This window comes from Vipera berus (assembly GCF_964194415.1).
Source record: "Vipera berus genome assembly, chromosome: 1".
NCBI classification, from domain to species: Eukaryota; Metazoa; Chordata; class Lepidosauria; order Squamata; family Viperidae; genus Vipera; species Vipera berus.
The window spans coordinates 287,797,874-287,816,061 of NC_138202.1; the positions used below are offsets into that span (position 1 = coordinate 287,797,874).

The 18,188-nt window shown below is 39.0% G+C and overlaps 1 protein-coding gene across 1 annotated transcript in view; it reads right to left on the reverse strand.

The window, feature by feature from the left end:
* The window catches only part of LYST (lysosomal trafficking regulator), a 100,476-nt gene that overhangs the window by 12,083 nt on the left and 70,205 nt on the right, over positions 1–18,188 (reverse strand). Inside the window, exons 44-50 of the mRNA XM_081314041.1 lie at positions 15,774–15,991; positions 14,246–14,467; positions 11,976–12,165; positions 11,064–11,200; positions 9,812–9,910; positions 5,016–5,155; positions 3,926–4,023 (exon numbers count right to left, since the gene is read on the reverse strand). Coding sequence (XP_081170167.1) covers positions 3,926–4,023; positions 5,016–5,155; positions 9,812–9,910; positions 11,064–11,200; positions 11,976–12,165; positions 14,246–14,467; positions 15,774–15,991 — 1,104 coding nt within the window. The remainder of the gene's footprint in view (positions 1–3,925; positions 4,024–5,015; positions 5,156–9,811; positions 9,911–11,063; positions 11,201–11,975; positions 12,166–14,245; positions 14,468–15,773; positions 15,992–18,188) is intronic.

Genomic DNA, 18,188 nt, shown 5'->3' on the forward strand with positions numbered 1-18,188 from the left:
AATAATGTTTTAAAAGCAACCCCATTAACACTTCTGGAAGCTGCAAAGGGATCTGAAGAAGGAGAATATCAAGAGACTGAAGATGGACAGATAGAGGAGAATGGTGCTGCAGGAGATCAAGTTATAACACTTTTGGATGATCCCAGAGAACAGAGGGTGACGCGTGCTGCTTTAAAACGATCAAAAAAGATAAAAGAACAAGATCAGCAGAAGTCTATGGAACTTTCACAATGTACTTACAGCCAAGTAGTGGGAGGTGGGAAAAGATTTGGATGAGGAATGTAAAATTTATATAAGTTTGAAATCTAAGAGAGAATTTTTACAAAATGTTTTATAGATGGTATTTAGATTTTAAAAAGCTAAGCATGTATCTGAATTATTAGCCTAAATGATGGAGGTGCGGTGATAAAGACGTAATATATTTACATATTTTTATATATGGTAGACTTGCAAAAAGGTTAAGGTTTTTTGGATAAAAATCTGATGGAATATACTAAGTTGATGTTGAATTTAATTACGGCAGCAAGACTTTTGATAGGATAGTACTGGAAAGAGGAACTGCCGACCATAGAAGAGTGGATTTTAAAGGTTTTCGACTTGGTCGAAATGGTGAAGATTTCGGCCTATTTGAAAGATTACTCGCAGGAACGCTATATTATGAAAGGGAGAAAATGGCTTGAGTTTACTCAGAATAAGTATAGGGTTAAGAAGTTTTATATTTGAATAAGTCTTCTTTCTTTATTTTTTTTTCTATATTAGTTTTTTTTTTATATATATATTTATATATATTTAATATTACTAAGGTTTGTTTTATCCTATATAAGCTAGAGAGTGATAGATTTTAGAGTTTATGGTTGTTAGTATATGGTTGTTTATGATTGTTTTTTTTATATATATACCTTGTACTTAGCTCTGGGAAGTCGGGGGGGAGGGGGGGAGGGGGGAGAGGAAGGGGGGGAGGGAGAAGGGGGGGGAGGGGGGATTTTTTAAGGGAAAAATTGTATGTTAAAACTTTTCAATAAAAAAAAAATATAATTCCACTACCATCTAGTGGTAAACTGGATTTTTGGAGCCCACATATCGTATTCTTATCTATGCAACACTCTATGAGACTCCTTCATAGAGAATAAAAGGCCCCATCAAGAGAATGTCAACCCTGGGTCCAAATCAAACAGAGAATTCAAAGCCTTGAGAAGCTCTAGGATCCCGATCCAATAAGTCAGTATATAAATAAAGAACAGGCTTTTTTCAGAACAGGAAAGAGTATTTCTAAAGGGAATACCAATAGCAGCTTGATCGTGGTAGACTTGCTTTGATTAGCTTTACAGTAATTTATGACCAACTACTGTTGGGAAAAGAGATTAGATTAACACCTTGTGCTAAGCTGTTGTTTATTTTAACAACACTGCATTTCACTGAATAAATCATACAGTCCTGGTTCAGACATAATACTCTAAAGATGTGGTTTACAAATCATAACCAAACAAACAACACTCTGGCTTAGCACATCGTTTCCAAAAGTGCAAATTAGGACCTCCAGTGGAGTCACTTAGACAACAGAGGTCCTTGCTGAACAGGCCTGCCAGTTTGATGCAAATATATGCTAAATGCAAAGCATGGAAACTGCTTCAGACCCTTTATGAAGCCTGAATGATGTTCCTGTTTTTTTCGATGCTTTCTTTGCTCTTGCCTCTTGAAGGGAGAGCAATGGTACCTGGAGGACATAAGCCTTCAACAAAAGCTCTGACCATCTGCCCTGATCCTTACAATGGGAGCGGGTACTGCCCATTAAGCTGCAGGGAGGAGGATATTACAAAAGGGGACCAGCAGTTTACAAGCGCAGATCAGTGAGCCAGAAGTGAAAGAGGAGAAAATGGGCTGCGGCTGTTTCATCTGTTGAGGAGCATAAATTGGGAGAAAAGAGAGCTTTCAAAGGATCTACAAACTGCAGCAGTTGAAGAGAAGGTAATGCGGGGAAAACACTTTTTGCTCTTCCCACCCTGGATTTTGATGAATGAGCTTTGGAAGCTGTCTGAATGAAACCCAGATTTCAGAAACTACGCATAAATAAACAACAAACATCTTGCCTCCATTAAAAATATGTTGGAGCTATGTTTGTTTTCAACAAGAGAATGTTATAAGTTGTATGGCTCTATCGTTTTATTTAATATATTTAAGTATTGAAAGTACTGTATATTGTATATGTATTTCTTACACAAACCTAACTCCAAAAAAAGGTTTATTTGTGGAGAGATAATTGTATAAATTCATAAATGCATCATTATAGGAAGTCACAGGTCAGTGATTGAATCCAGACAGCATCTGGCTCTAAGCTCCTATCTTAACCTTGTTACTGATAACCTAAATTGAACTGACATATGATGAATCTAAATTCATCTGTTTGTCAAGGAAATCCTTAGCTTTTAGTATGAAATGGTGCCTCCAAAAGGATCTGGTAAATTGACTACCCGCTGACACGACTGAATTCAGATTTTATTTCATCCTAAAAGTCTCCCCAGTATAACCCATTTATTTAGTGACACAATTGGGAAAAATTAAGACTGTATTTTATAATTTCACCAAGGATCATTAGGAAAGTAGTTTAGCTCTTCAATCATTTCTGATTTGCTGACTAAATCCAGGCTTTCAAGTATCAAAGCATTTTTATGTTTGGGCAAAGCAGCCGACAATCTGCCCAAAGGGACTGTCTTTCCATAATCACCCTTATTATTTGAAACTGAGGATTGTGCTTGAGAAAAAGAAATTTTTGAGCAGAAAATTAAGAGAAACTTCTCCAATAATCCGTTGTGTAACACGTGCTGAATGTGCACTGAAACCCATCAACTTATTGAAGCAAATAAAATTTAATTTCTTTGGCTAGATTATTTGTAGTGATTTTAGCTGGAATTTCTTTGTATGTTCATTTCCCTATTGTTTTTTCCTAATTTTTTCTTTTCCCAACAAACCCTATTTTAGAATTGTGGTTTCATTGGTTTAATAAGTCAGTTTCCCATTAAAACTATATAAGACTGCATAGTTCCACTTTGCATTTAAGGACTTGCGCATGGTTTGTTAAGTTATGTATTTCTGGGCTTAGGGGTCAAAACATCTTTCTTTCTATTCCTTTTAGGGCTGTTAGGAAAGTCCTTGATAGGCTAAGAACTCCCTTGGTGCACCAACTAAGTGGTGCCAGAAAGTTCAGTCTGACATATATTGGCTTTTCATAAGTATTCATTAATCACAACCCAAGAATCCATTACAGGAAGAAGCCCTCCAGTGATATTTAATTCCCTTCTCAATTTGTAATAACAGCAACCTGCTTCAACAATGTGCTGGACCTTAAACTATCTTCTGATTCTCTTGTATGCCAATTTACTTTCTGATATGTTAACTGGCTAGCCAGTCACCCAGGCTCTAGACCAGGGGTGGGCAACCATGGCAACTTTATGACCTATGGACTTCAACTCCCAGAGTACAGTTGCCTCAGGAATTCTGGGAGTCAAAGTCTGCAGGTTGTAAAGTTGCCATAGTTACCCACCCCTGCCCTAGATTGATGACAAGTACAGCAACCATTCTTCAAATTCTAAACCATCTACCCAGCTTATTTACTATACACTTTTAAGACAAATGAGGGGCTATCAGGTAAGCCAGTTTCACTTATAGACCCTCATCCACCTGAAGTTACTACTGGAAATTAAGTTGTTTAGTTAACTTGTTCGCAGTATAGTTGGGAATCAAGTTACATTTTTATTCTGACCAATGGAGATTTCTGCACAATTGAAAAGCTTGCATATCCTGACTGAAGTTAAGATAAGGATTTAACTTCTTACTATTTCCTTTGCAATTCTCTGAAAAATCGTATAACATTAACCTCATAGACTTGATGTTGCTAGTTTGCATAGCTTCCACTTGATAAGACACCTACCTGAATCACAAACAGTTGCAATGTCCCCTGTTGTTTCACTAGCAGACACTGCCGTAACAGGACTTTTGTGCCCAGCAAGACTTTGCACATAGCAGAGCCTGCAAAAATGATTTGGTTGTTCAAAGAATCACTCTCAAAGAATCAATTATTAATAGCATGTTGTAATGTTTAAAGTAATGCTTTAAATCCTTATTTCCAATAGTAATATTGGAATATCTTATTACTTGTTATCAGTGTGTAGAAGGGGCAAAATACACAGCTTAAGCAATCTTACTGGTGATTTTATAAAATGGAGCAATTCAACCTTCATTATAATTCAGAAATTGGGGACATTCGATATACTGTGTTTCCCTGAAAGTTAGACTCAGCCCGATAGTAAGCCATAGCTTGATTTTGGGGGGTGGGCCTAATATAAGCCCTACTCCAAAACTAAGCCCTAGTTTTGGGGTGAGGTGCACCCCTAAAAATCAAGCTAGGGTGGGGATAGGGGGGTGAAGCTGCCCCACGCACCCCGCACCCACTTACCTTACCAGTAGGACCAGCACAGCCAGGCCTCCCACACTCCCGACACCTGTTGCACCGCTACCTGACTTCTTCTGTGGCCTCTTGCCGCCACTTGTGGCCGGATGCCATGTGGTGCATTGTGCCGTTGCCACTGCTCCTGGTAGGAGGCCAGATGGCGCTTTGGGTCACTTCCACTGCTCACGCACTTCAGGCCACTTCTGTTGCTTGCAGCAAGAGGCCACATGGCACTTATTTCTGCAAGGGAAATGGCCCAAAGAGCCAGGCAGTGCCCTGCCTCAAGCTGCTGAAACGGGGCAAAGCACCATGCGGCCTCCTGCCATGAGTAACAGCAATGGCGCAATGCGCCATATGGTGTCCGGCTGCAAGTGGTGGCAAGCGGCTGCAGAAGTCAAGCAGCGGTGCGACAGGTGTCGGGGTGTGGGAGGCCTGGCTGTGGTGGTCCTAAGGTAAGACATTCTCCAAAATTAAGACCTAGTGCCTCTTTTGGAGGCAAAAAAATTATAAGACTGGGTCTTAATTTCAGGGAAACATGGTAGTAAGGAGTGTGATTTAAAAATGTTTATACCTGTTCAAATCCCATATGATACAGGTTCCATCTTTGCTCACACTTATCATGATGCTATAGGGTTTGCAGACTAGCAAGCTGGTGATCTCTGCAGTGTGTCCATATAGATGCATCTGAGACTCCATGTCAATTTCAGAGGGCTGCAAAGGGAAACAGACAACCATAAATTTACCAGAAGGAGGGAACAAAAGTAGTGTATTACAAGTCAAACTTGAGACTAGATTTGAAGATACAGCTGTTTCATTCGTTATTTTACTGATTCAACAAGTGCTATTTCATTATTTTTGTCCTGAAAGGTGAAGGTTTCCCCTGTCTAGTTGTGTCTGACTCTGGAGGCAGTGATCTTCTCTGTTTCTTAGCTGAGGGAGCCAGCATTGTCCAAAGACACTACCATGGTCATGTGGCCAGCATGACTAAATGCCAAGGGGCACGGAACACTGCTACCTTCCCACTGAAGGGGTACCTCTTTATCCAACTGCATTTGGATGCTTTTGAACTGCTTAGGTTGGCAGGAGCTGGAGCAAGAACGGGACCTCACTCCATCACATAGTGCTTGGGTCCCAAACTGCCGATTTGTCTGATTGACAAGTCCTGCATCTTAATCATTTTTGTCTTATAGAACTGTTTTTCTCAATTTCAGTTACAAAAACAGAAAGCCAAGACTGCTTATGTCTCAATTCAAGCTTTTCTTTAAAACTGAGTGCTTGATTGACAAACAATTGCTGCTATGGCATTAACTGTGAAAAGTAAGCTCATTTAGATCTTTCACATTGTTATTAGCACAGGGGAAAGCTCTAAATAGCTGCTCATTTTACAGCACATATTGTTACTTGAGTAATTCGTGAGCAGATATATCCTAAATATATTTCGATAGTTGAAACCAAATGGTGTGCAAAATCAGTAACTTTTACCGCATGCTGTTCTTTTTATTTTTTCCTCCTTCCTCTCTTAAACGTGAGAGAGCTAATTAAGATGCAGGAATGTAATAAAATAAGCTGATAATGAAAACTGAGGTGATAGACAATAGCTTTGATATGCCAGGTACAGCATTGTCTTGTTGGAATTCCAGAAGGAAAGCTGCTAGACTTTAAAAACTCGTTAATATACTAAATCCCAAGGTTTCTTATGCTGCAAAATAATTTTGGGCAAATAATGCACACTCAAATTGTACATTGAAAACAGTGTTTCAGCATCTGACCTACCTTTTATAGATAAGAAGGGCAGTAAGAGGTGTTTAGACCATGTTCACTAATTAGTGCACGTAGCTGACATGTTTTTCCTTATTTATTACTCTGTACAGAATCTCAGTTACTCTAAATAAATATTCATTTTAGAAGAGGAACCTAAACAGACCTTACTGAACATATTGTCATATCATATGGCCACTTCTCATGGTATTAGCTACACTCTGTATCAGGGGTCCCCCAAACCCCCATCCCCTCTCCTCCCCCGCCAGTCCATTGAGCTGGAAAGGTCGGGGACTACTGCTATAGGGACCAGAGTGTGAGGCTCCTGAGGAAGGCAACCTAAGGTCTACAACTGAAGAGCAGTGACACAAATGTTCTCATTTATCTCATATGACTGAACTTGTTTACAAACCAAAGCAAAATCTGTGTTGCAATAATTTACTCTGAAACAGTACTGCTATTATGAAAGTATTACTTTCAGATTGCAGAATCACCCAACAAGCTGCTTAACCAGAGGAATAAGGAGATTTTTTAAAAAAATAGATGTAAAGATATTTTAAAAATTTCTTAATAACAACATATCTTGGATACAAATTCATATAAGGATCGTCTCATTTCTAAATCAGAGAACAATTACTTAAACTGACAAAATCCCTTTGATATGTATAACCAAAACCTGGCTGGGGAATTCCCCCTAAGATGAAAACCCAAAGTGTGACTTCAGTTGATAGAGAATTTTATGGCTTTCAATGAAATAATCAGGAGTGAAACCCCATTTATTAAAATGGACTCTAGATGCACCATAGAAGAGATACACGTAGCTCAGAACTGAACCGCTCGATTTTTGGTATGCTCTGAGCTTGGCTGGCCTTCTTATAGATGTTTCATTATCAAGCTAGATGACATCATCAATAGAAGAGAAAGTGGGGGTTGCTCTGCTAGTCTTGGTGGGGGCTGTGTTTCTTCCTTGACAGTTCTTTGATTAGAATATTGTCTCTTCCCTAATGGTTTATCTAGTGATGTTTCCTGCTTATGGGTGTATTGTCTGCTAAAAAAGATGCAATTCTAATTGTTTGTTTCCTACCTGGAAGCTTGCTATTTGAACAGATAAGCTATCAACAGGTATCAAGATAGCGATAAACTCCATTTATATACCATTTAAAACAGGGGTCCCCAACCCCCAGTCTGTGGACCAGTAACGGGCCGTGGCATGCCAGCAACCAGTCCGCACAAACAAGCAAAGCCCCATCCGCAGGATGCAGGCAGCATGCAAAACCACACCCCCTCCGATCCACGGAAAAAACCTTTTTCCACGGAACTGGTCCCTGGTGCCCAAAAGGTCGGGGACCTCTGATTTAAAAGATACAATCAAGAGCCCATAAAGGAAACAAACAGGCTACAAAGCTTCCCCTCCACTGCCTAAATGGAGCAAAACATGTCAATCCTGACAAGACTGAATTGCTATAGATAATTACGACTTAGCCCTGACCTGAGAATTTACCACCTTTGGATTTGATTGTGGTTACACTGATGCACAACTCAGGGCTGTTTTTAGATTCCTGGCTCCTACCCAAGGAGGAGATGACAGCCTTGGCTAGAGGATCTTTGCACAAATCCATCTTGTGTGCCAATTGGGTCTATACCTAGATCAGGAGGCTCTATTCACTGTCACTCATGCTTTGTCAGACATCCTGTTCGGATTATTGCAACACACTCTAGATGGTGCTGCTCTTGAAGATCGTCTGAAAGTTGCAGCTAACCTAAAATACAGTGACATGGATGCTTCAATTCACCTAGATACTGTAATACCTCTCCACAAGGAATTTCACTAGTTTCCACTAAAACTCCAGGTACAATTCAAGATGTTGATTATCACCTATTAAGCCCTTCATGTTTTTTTTGTGTGGACTGACCGGTCTGGCAGTTGTTATACCACTAATCCCCTCTATTAAACAGTGCCATCTAATGCAACCCAGGAAGCATGACTTCTCTGTCGTGATACCTGCTCTTTGGAACAACATACCCTTGAGCTTGGGATGACCTTAATCTTGCCAACCAGCCTTTTTAAAGCAGTAAACACCAGTCTCTTCAAGCAAACTCTGGATGTTAGCATTGGGATTGTGGCGTAATGACTATTTTGCTAAATTTTGCTACGGGCAAAACTTGATTCTAATTGTTTATAATGATTGTTGTGTTTATTTTACTGTTTTTAGCCATCCTGAGTTATGTACTGATCATGCAGTCATATAAATCTAGATGATAATAAATAAAGAAAAACAAACAAACATGATCCTGGAAGGTTTTGGGGTCTGCAAAATGGAACTGAGTACCATGTAGCCCATAGGTTTGCTTATTTTCAGGGTAATAGATAAGAACCAAAATACTTGAAAGTTAAGAGACAGTTACAGTTGCAAGAAAAAGTATGTGAACCCTTTGGGATTACGTGGAGTTTTGCATGAATTGGCCATAAAATGCGCTCTAAACGTCATGTAAGTCACAACAATAGAAAAACACAGTCTGCTTAAAATACTACACAAACATTAGCTGTTGTCATGTTTTAATTGAACATAAGATGGAAACATTCACAGTGCAGGGTGGAAAAAGTATGTGAACCTTTGGACTTAATAACTGGTTGACCCTCCTTTGGCAGCAATAACCTCAACCAAACGTTTCCTGTAGTTGCAGATCAGACCTGCACAACGATCTGGAGTAATTTTGGACCACTCCTCTGCACAAAACTGTTTCAGTGTAGCAATATTCTTGGGATGTCTGGTGTGAATCGCTCTCTTAAGGTCATGCCACAGCATTTCAATCGGGTTGAGGTCAGGACTCTGACTGGGCCACTCCAGAAGGCGTATTCTCTTCTGTTGAAGCCATTGTTTTGTTGAATTACTTGTATGCTTTGGGTCATTGTCCTGTTGCATCACCCATCCTCTGCGGAGCTTCAGTTGGCGGACAGATGGTCGTATGTTTTCCTGCAAAATGTCCTGATAAACTCTGGAATTCATTTACCCATCAATGACAACAATCCGTCCAGGCCCTGAGGCAGCAAAGCAGCCCCAAACCATGATGCTCCCTCCGCCATGTTTTACAGTAGGGATGAGGTTTTGATGTTGGTGTGCTGTGCCTTTTTTTCTCCACACATAGTGTTGTGTGTTTTTCCCAAACAACTCAATTTTGGTTTCATCTGTCCACAGTATATTTTGCCAGTAGTGCTGTGGAACATCCAGGTGCTCTTTTGCAAACTTCAAACGTGCTGCAATATTTTTTTTGGACAGCAATGGCTTCCTCCGTGGTGTCCTCCCATGTACTCCATTCTTGTTTAATGTTTTCCTTATTGTAGATGTGTCAACATTAGGCTAGTGGTTCACATACTTTTTCCACCCTGCACTGTGAATGTTTACATGTTATGTTCAATTAAAACATGACAACAGCTAATGTTTGTGTAGTATTATTTTAAGCAGACTGTGTTTTTCTATTGTTGTGACTTACATGACGTTTAGAACACATTTTATGGCCAATTCATGCAAAACTCCACGTAATCCCAAAGGGTTCACATACTTTTTCTTGCAACTGTAAGTAGTTATAGCTTCAATTTTATATACTTACAGTGCAACTAGTGAATCTGTTCATATACGCTGTGATAACTCCACATTTACTCCCAGTAAAAAGTTGACAGCTGTCTGGCACCCAGGCACAACTTGTTACCTTATATACAAAAAAAGGTGAGACATTTAAACAGTATTTATGCTTTATCTGCTGTTCATCTCAAGGACTGCCAAAGGGGATTATATTAAAAACAGACACTTTTAAAGAAAAACACTTCCTGTTTTTTAGTTCTTCAGCTGTTTTGCTCTTGAACTCATTCCATTCTTCCACTGAAAAAAGGCCACAGTCACACTTACAATAATCAATTAGGTTGCAAATCTACACGCATTGACTCACATATAGAATTAAACTTTCTCCTACTGTAGTTACTCTGTGTCATGTAGCAAACTACACAAGAAACCTAAGAGTGCTGGAAATAAGCTTTCTAAGTAACAGAGGGAAAACGGCAACTCTAAACTCTGCAGCTCAAGCTTTTGATATAATGCATGTACAATGTATACAATACATGCAACTGGACTCTAGAATTAAGTATTTTGCCCAAACTCTCCAGTTAATTCAGACAGAACCATTTTCTGATGACTATTGAAGTGAGCAGTGATTCCCTAAGTCTGATAATATAATAACCATAAAGTAGCAACTTCATCTGTAGAGATAGGATCAAAAGCAAACTCAGATTTAAGAAAGTCAGGGAGTAGCATGAATATAAGAGCAGTTTATTGTGGTATTAATTTGCCTGGACCAGAGGCCATAAGATCAGGTATACACCTAAATTCTACAATTGCGTGGACAAGGTAGCAAAAACACTTATGAATAGTGTGATCGATGAGAAGCAGGAAAAACAGCAGCTGGCTCTTTGTTTGCAACTAGGAACATTCACCCTTTAATGTATTTGATTAAACAAGCTCAAAATCATAAAAGCTCACATCCTACTGATGATTAATTGTAACTGTATGGATTGCCTTCTGTTTTCTTTCTATATTGTACTATAATAACACTTAAATAGACTTAATAGTTTCCATTATTAAGAAATTAAATTATGGATTATGACATAATGTTTAACGTTTAGAAGGGACCTTGTAGCAAAGTTATAAGGTTCATTCTCAGTTTGATAAAACAGTGACTTATTAGACTAGGATCAATACATCTAAAGCAGACTTTATTTGTTAAGATGCTGTTAGGATTGCTTCCTCCCCCTTTCCCCCCTCCTCTAAATACTAAGTTAGTTGAGCAGAAGAGAATTAACAGGTCTTACCTGGTGAAACTGTGAGCTCTGTATAAAGTTTACTGGAGGTTCACTTTGCTTGCTTTTTAATCTTAAAATATTATCTGCATATCCCCAACTCAGAATGGCTGACCACTGGATATCTGTACTATGCATGCTTCTAACACCTGCAATGATAGTGAAATTCAGTTGACATTTCAAGATATTCTATCATGTATTATTATTATTATTATTATTATTATTATTATTATTATTATTATTATTATTGTTGTTGTTGTTGTTGTTGTTGTTGTTGTTGTTATTATTATTATTATTATTATTATTATTATTATTTTATTATTATTATTAAAAAGGCAAACACTGGAACCTATTCTTTTACTGTTAAAATCACTGTTATTTTAACAACTGGGAACCTTCTGTTTTACAAACCTATTAAAGCCTTACATAATGTGGTCTTCATCAGAAGAAATGCTTTCTATTTTCTCTATGGTAAAATCTGAAGCAATGAGCTTGTCGTAACAAGAAAAAATGTTGGAGTCCTTAAATTTCCTCATTTGTTTTTGTTGCATAATGGGTCCATAATAAATAGAACTACATTATTTATACAGTAATTGATTTCTGTGGGATCCAAAACATGTGTCAGCCAGGAAGCTACCTTAGGGCAGTAATTTCAACATGAAGCAGAGCGGAGCCATTTCATTGTGGATGTTTCTACAGTTGTCATCAGAATGGCTATAGCTTGCATGGGAGCCATTTCACAAGCCTTCCACCCAATTTAAGACCTCTACAGCAATTACACTACCCAGTAATATACAGCATGGGCCCCAATAACTTATTTGTCATTTTTGGATGACTGAACCAATGGACAAAAAGGATAATTTGGCCTTTTATGAACTCTGGTTTCCAATGTTTCTGCAAGGACTGTGTAACTAGAGTGCTTACCTTGCTCTTTGCTATAGATCATCAGAAGGCAGAATTTTCGGGACAAACCACAAATTGCTCTAGTCGGTAAAGCTTGCAAGGAGCCAAATCTTTCTCCATGTGGCTGGCTAAAGCAGACCACTGGATCAGGGGCACTGGGAGATCCTACGTACTCCCCCCATTTTAAGCCTCGGATCCAAGGTAAAGGACTCTAAAACAAAAACAACACAAAACAGCAGTCAGTGGTGCCATTTTAAAACATTTTTTTTAAAACCAGGTTTAACGTGATTTTATTTCTAATGAAATTGTTAATCCCAAACACTTACTTGTGAACTGGAGGGTGGTTATTAGGACTGCATAGTGCATCTCATTAGAAAGCAAAAAACGTGCCCCCCCCTCTTGCAAGGGGCTAATGCAGCACCTGTTTCTAACTCCTTATCAGATATGCCTTTCCCTGGCACAGAGCCCAAATGCCAAAGGCAGCCATGTGATCCGAGAGAAAAGGTTAGAGACAGCTGCAGCAACTGTGTCCCCATCCATTCCAAAGTGCCTTTTTACCTTGCATTCTGATGAGCTGCACAGTCCTAGTAGCCATCTTAAATTGGCTGATTTGCGTAAAAGAAGCTACTGAAGACAAAATAATTGGTATAGATAACTACACCATCATGGTTGCTTGGTGCATTTAAATCTATACTCTTTCTCTGCTGTCCAATTGTCTTTGCCTCTCATTTCCCTCCAGTTTTATTTCTCCACTTTCTCTTTTCTGCTCTTTCCACCTCAGTTATCTCTTACTCTAACTTCACCCCACCCACCCCACCCCCGTTTCTACTGGAAGGAAGCAAAGAAGGATGTTCTTATATTTGTGTAAGTCAAAGTCACAGTATAACTCTGCATGGAGGTAAGAATTTTTTTTAATCCCATTTATATCCCACCCTTCTCCGAAGACTCAGGGCGGCTTATAATCTAAAGCACAAATCAATGTGCTTAGCAATAGCCTTCATTCTATGTATATGCCTGCTTATTAGGGCTTTTGCCCCCCCCAAGTCAGCTTATTGCCCCCAACAATCTGGGTCCTCACTTTACCTACCTCGGAAGGATGGAAGGCTGAGTCAACCTTGAGCCTGGTGGGATGCGAACCTGCACTAATTGCAGGCAGCTGGTGTTACTTAAGGAGGCATTAGCCCACTGCTCCACCAAGGCTGCCAAATGCAACTGGGGAACAATTGACTACCTGTAAATAATTTTAATTAATTTAGTTGAATTAGTTTAACTTAAGTAATCCAATTAATATACTGCTTTTATCTTGATTCTTTGGGGCAGGAATTTATGTCATTTATTGAGGGGTGGACAGGGAATCTTCTTTACTGGTTCAGAATTGACAGCATCAATCTATTAAATAATTATTTAGTGATTTGGGAAAGGTCACCCATAACCCACATCCAAGTGTGAGGAAGCTCCTAGAATAGTTTCTCAATTCAGAGTCCCAAGCAACTACAGATTCAGAAACCAAGGAAATGTCCCTAGAAACAGATGAGAAGGGAAGGGAAGTTGCATACACGGGTGTCAAACTCGCAACGTCAGATGACGTGTCGCGACATATCGCGACTTTTTCCCCATTGCCGGCAATGGGATGGGCGCGGTTTTGGCATGACTCATCAGGCCCGCAGGCCGGCAGTTTGACACCCCTAATCTAGAGGGTTCTCTGGTGAGTACACCATGATTTATCAGATTGGAATTTTTATATCTAACCTAGGTCTAGAGGTTTAATAAAGCTGGATCACAATGCTATCTTTATCTTGAGCTAAAAATGTGATTTCATTAAACTTATCTCTAAAGAAACTGAGTAACAGTAGTTGAAGAGACAATGTTACTTTTAAACTTTTTTAAAAAAATTAGTAGTTCTTGACTTCTCGGTCGGGAGACCCAGGTAATTGTTCTTTTAAAAATATATATGAGCATAAAATGAACAAAGAATCTAAAGCCTGAAGAATTACTTGATGCTCTTCCAATCCAGAAAAAAAAGGCTTACTGAAAGAAAAAAGAGGAGCTTAGGTAACACAGACTTGACAGACGTTTTAACAAAAGCTTTAAAAACAATATCGATTTCTCTACAGATATTCTCCACCCAATATCCTCCCACCATTAAAAAAGCAGGGGGAGATAAATGGACAGATAGACAAATAGTGAGCCAGCGTATAGGTGTACGTGTATGGTGTGTATCTATTACACTGCAATACTTTGCAAAAAGAAGTTCTGTTACATAATAAATAGGGCAGCATTATGAAACATACCGGATAGACGATCTCTTTCGTATGCTCCCTTGTTTCCCTGAAGGCAAACTGCACTAATAATCCCATTGCAGCAGGGAGCTCTCCTTCCATAGGTTTCGATCTGCTGACGTGGGCAGTGTGGAACAGCTGGCGAGGAGTCTGCCCATATGTTTTTATCATAGTCTCCAGAGCTCTTCTTTGGACTGGATCTTCAACAGCTGACACGTCCATTCCAAAATACGTCTAAAATGTAAATCAGAAACTAATTATATCTACATACCTGTACAAGCATATATGTGCATGAAAGGATACGAGAAGAATTCATTCTTAGGGCATGGATATATCTGTACTCCTGTTATTAGACTTATGTTTTCGGTTTTAAAAGTCACAGTAGTATTAAGAAATGCCTTCTCTTCCTATTTTTCCCCACAACAAGCACCCTCTGAAGTGGGTTGGGCTGAGAGAGAATAACTGCCCTAGAAGCATTCAATTGATTTCTCTGCCTAAGGGAGGAACAGAACTCACAGTCTCCCTATTTCTAGACCAAAACCTTAAACATTACATTGAGCTGGCACACATAAAACGTTTTCAATGAAGAAATTAAACAGCTAAGCAAGTATACTATACAGTTGAGACAAAACAATAGCACCAAAGCTCCAAGCTAACAAAAGTTCTCCTTACTTCCTCTTGGTTCAATTATCACCAAAATAAAAAGATCCAGATAGCAGAAGGGAAAAAATGGTAAGTTCCACACATAAAACACTAACACAAGAAACATCCCGTATCTCCCAGCTTCTGAACCTCTGCAAATTTACCTTTGATCCTTCTATAATTTAGCCACTGTCTAAAATATTTTAATTTTTATCATCACAGAAGCCATCTACACCTTTAACGTGAACATCTTGGCCTTATTTTAGAACTGATTCTGCTATGGATGCCTTGGAGTGTTTCTCAACTTTGGCAACTTTTAAGATGTGGGGATTTTTGGGACTTGCAAGTCCACACATCCCAAAACTGCCAAGATTAAAAAACACTGCCTTAGACTAAGGATGACATTTATTAGGAACTGGACCAAGATTGTTTCTGCTGATTATACCTGACTTCTTCACAAACCTCAATTCTACTATCTTTAGTATCCTGTTGGATTCTGAAACAGGAACTGATACAATAATTCCAATTTTATCTAACACGTCTTAAAAAGGGAAGCTGGAAGATTGCTATTCGTTACTGAAGGCCAAGAAAAAGCTCAAGAAATCACTCATAAACTTCAGCAACATACGGCTGATACCCAGTTTTCTTTTGTCTTTTTAATGCAAAGCAAGCAGCGATAATTTTGAACTAATCACTGACTATAGTAATGGGTTGGTTGCAGCCTAATAAAGTATCTGAACACATAGAAGACAGGTAACGCTGTTCTGTAGCAGGAATGTCCACCTAAAGAATGGGAATACATTACATTTTAGATGAGCCTGGATCCCTCGAACATGCTGGGTCTGATACTGTCATTGAATGAAAGGCAAATGTCTTGTTTTTAAAAAAGGATACTTACGGCAGGATGAAAGACATTAATAGCTTGAACAGAGGCCTTGCCTTTTTGTTTATACCCAAATACTAAATCAATCCAGTGGCAGATGGTTTGGGAAACATGGTCAGACTCTAAAGCTTGACGGTGAATCAGGATAAATAATCTTGGGTCATTTCGAGCCCAGGGTGGGAGGTTCACGTGGTTTACTCTTTCACCATTCTGACGTAACCCAAAATCAAAACCTAAGAATAGAAATAATTTATATTAGTTGGCTTAAATTTAAATAACTAATGTAAAAATTAATTTTCATGTTCACACCACATTTCTTAAAAATCAATTCAGAGCAGTGGTCACAAGATTCTGTTCTCCAAAATTTTACATTGACAATTGATTAAATCAACTGCATAGTTTTCATATAGCTTTAAATCTGACTTGAATTTTGGACTTGTGCATTTCTCCTGTTTCTCTCCTCCTCCAGGAAAGCTTCTTTTTCACCAATCTGCATGTCAACTCTACAAATGAGCATGGCTGCAGCCATTTTTCCTACTCATTTTCGGTTGCCACATAGAATGGAGGGAGGGGGGTTGCCCAGGTGCTTCGCTAGTCAAAATAATCTTTTCTCCCATGGGAACCAAGGTCATCAGCTGCTCCCGAGACTGCAGGCTGGGCTTTGCGTAAAAAGCCCGCCGAGATGTGTTGCTTGTATTGTTTTAGGAGTGGGATTTTTAAACTTTATATTGGGGAATTGCTATGCGTATCTCCAGACTTAGTTTCATTTTTGACATGCCGATACTTTGTAACTAATAAACATGTTCTTTGAGGAATTTGCAAGCCTTGGAAGTTCTGTTTTATTCCTCTCTGTTTGTCAGAACCATGACACTGCAGTTTATTATGAATGAACCAAACATTCTGAATGTATTACAGACCCATTTATTTCTTTTAAACAAAGTTTTTCAATAACAATAAAAATGGTGCTATTGACCTATGAGTAGACAGTAAATTTTAACACAACAGTTGAGATATGTTTTGTTTACTGACAGTTGAAGATCCATTGTTGTTTTTTTTAGATTTCTGGATCACTGCAATCATATGATTCCCAGGAGTATATAGAAAACAGTTAAAACATACACAATAATGGCATAATAACAATATTATAAAAAAAATGAAAATCAACTAACTGGAGCAATATAAATACTGGCATTTCACCAGAATTTAGTCTTAATTTGCTTCCAGAGGGAAGCAACATTGGAACCATTTTTATTCAGGGAGGCATAATATGGAGACCATTTTAGAGAATCCCCTCCTTCTGGCCTCAACTCCTTCATGGTAGTGGGGAACGAGTGAATGTTCCACTTCATCTAGAACAGTAATAGGTACACTAGTTGGAACTGGGTAAAAGCTCTTTGGGTCATAATCCTCATTTTTCCTTTCAGCCACAGTTGAGTCCAGAAGTATTCCTGATTCATGGATCTGCTTCCCTGAAGGATAGTACCTACTCCTTGAAAGATAAGACCAGAGCTACCAGAGAACCTTGTGAATGAACAATACTTCATCTTGCTTTGATTCAACTTCAGTTTGTTACTTCCCAATCATAGCCTTCAGGCACTGAAGCAAGATGCTAACTACGTTGTGTGGGTGGCAATATACAAGATACTGCACCCTAAACTAATTAATGACCTGTTTCAGTAACTCAGATTAAAACCTAGGGTGGAGAGAACCAAGCTCTGCAACACTCTGAGCTAATCTGAGCTAGCCTCTTCTTACCTACAACCACTGATTAGAACAGGGGTAGGCAATCTTGGCTCTTTTATGACTCGTGGACTTCAACTCCCAGAATTCCTGAGCCAGCCATGCTGGCTCAGGAATTCTGGGAATGAAGTCCACGAGTCATAAAAGAGCCAAGACTGCTAACCTTGGATTAGAAACACCTACTGAAGGAATGGAAAGAAGGAAGGAATAAAACCATTGGAGCACAATACCCCAATCTCTAGCCTCCACAGATGGCCCAAAATGATAGCATGATCAACAAAGGGACTAGTGATCAAGGCACCGGCTAGAAAACAGGAGACATAAACTGCAGTCCCAGCTTAGCCATGAAAGCCAGTTGGGTGACTATAGGCCAGTCATTCTCTCTCAGCCCAACTTACCTTACAGAGTTGTGGAAAAAATAAGAAAAAGAACACGTGTGCTGAATATGTTCACCTTGAGTTAGTTGTAAAAATAATGACAGGAAATAAACAAACAAACTAATGCAACCAGTGTAGTTTCCATCCTGTACCCAGACCTGATTCCCAAATGAAACATGTCCATCTCCACTTTTTCTTTTCACCACCCTCACATGAGCCAACTGGAATAAAGTATTTTTTTTTCTTGCCCATTACATCTGCAATCTACCAAATGAGGGCCAAAAATTCAACAATTGCAGCATTCAGTATTATT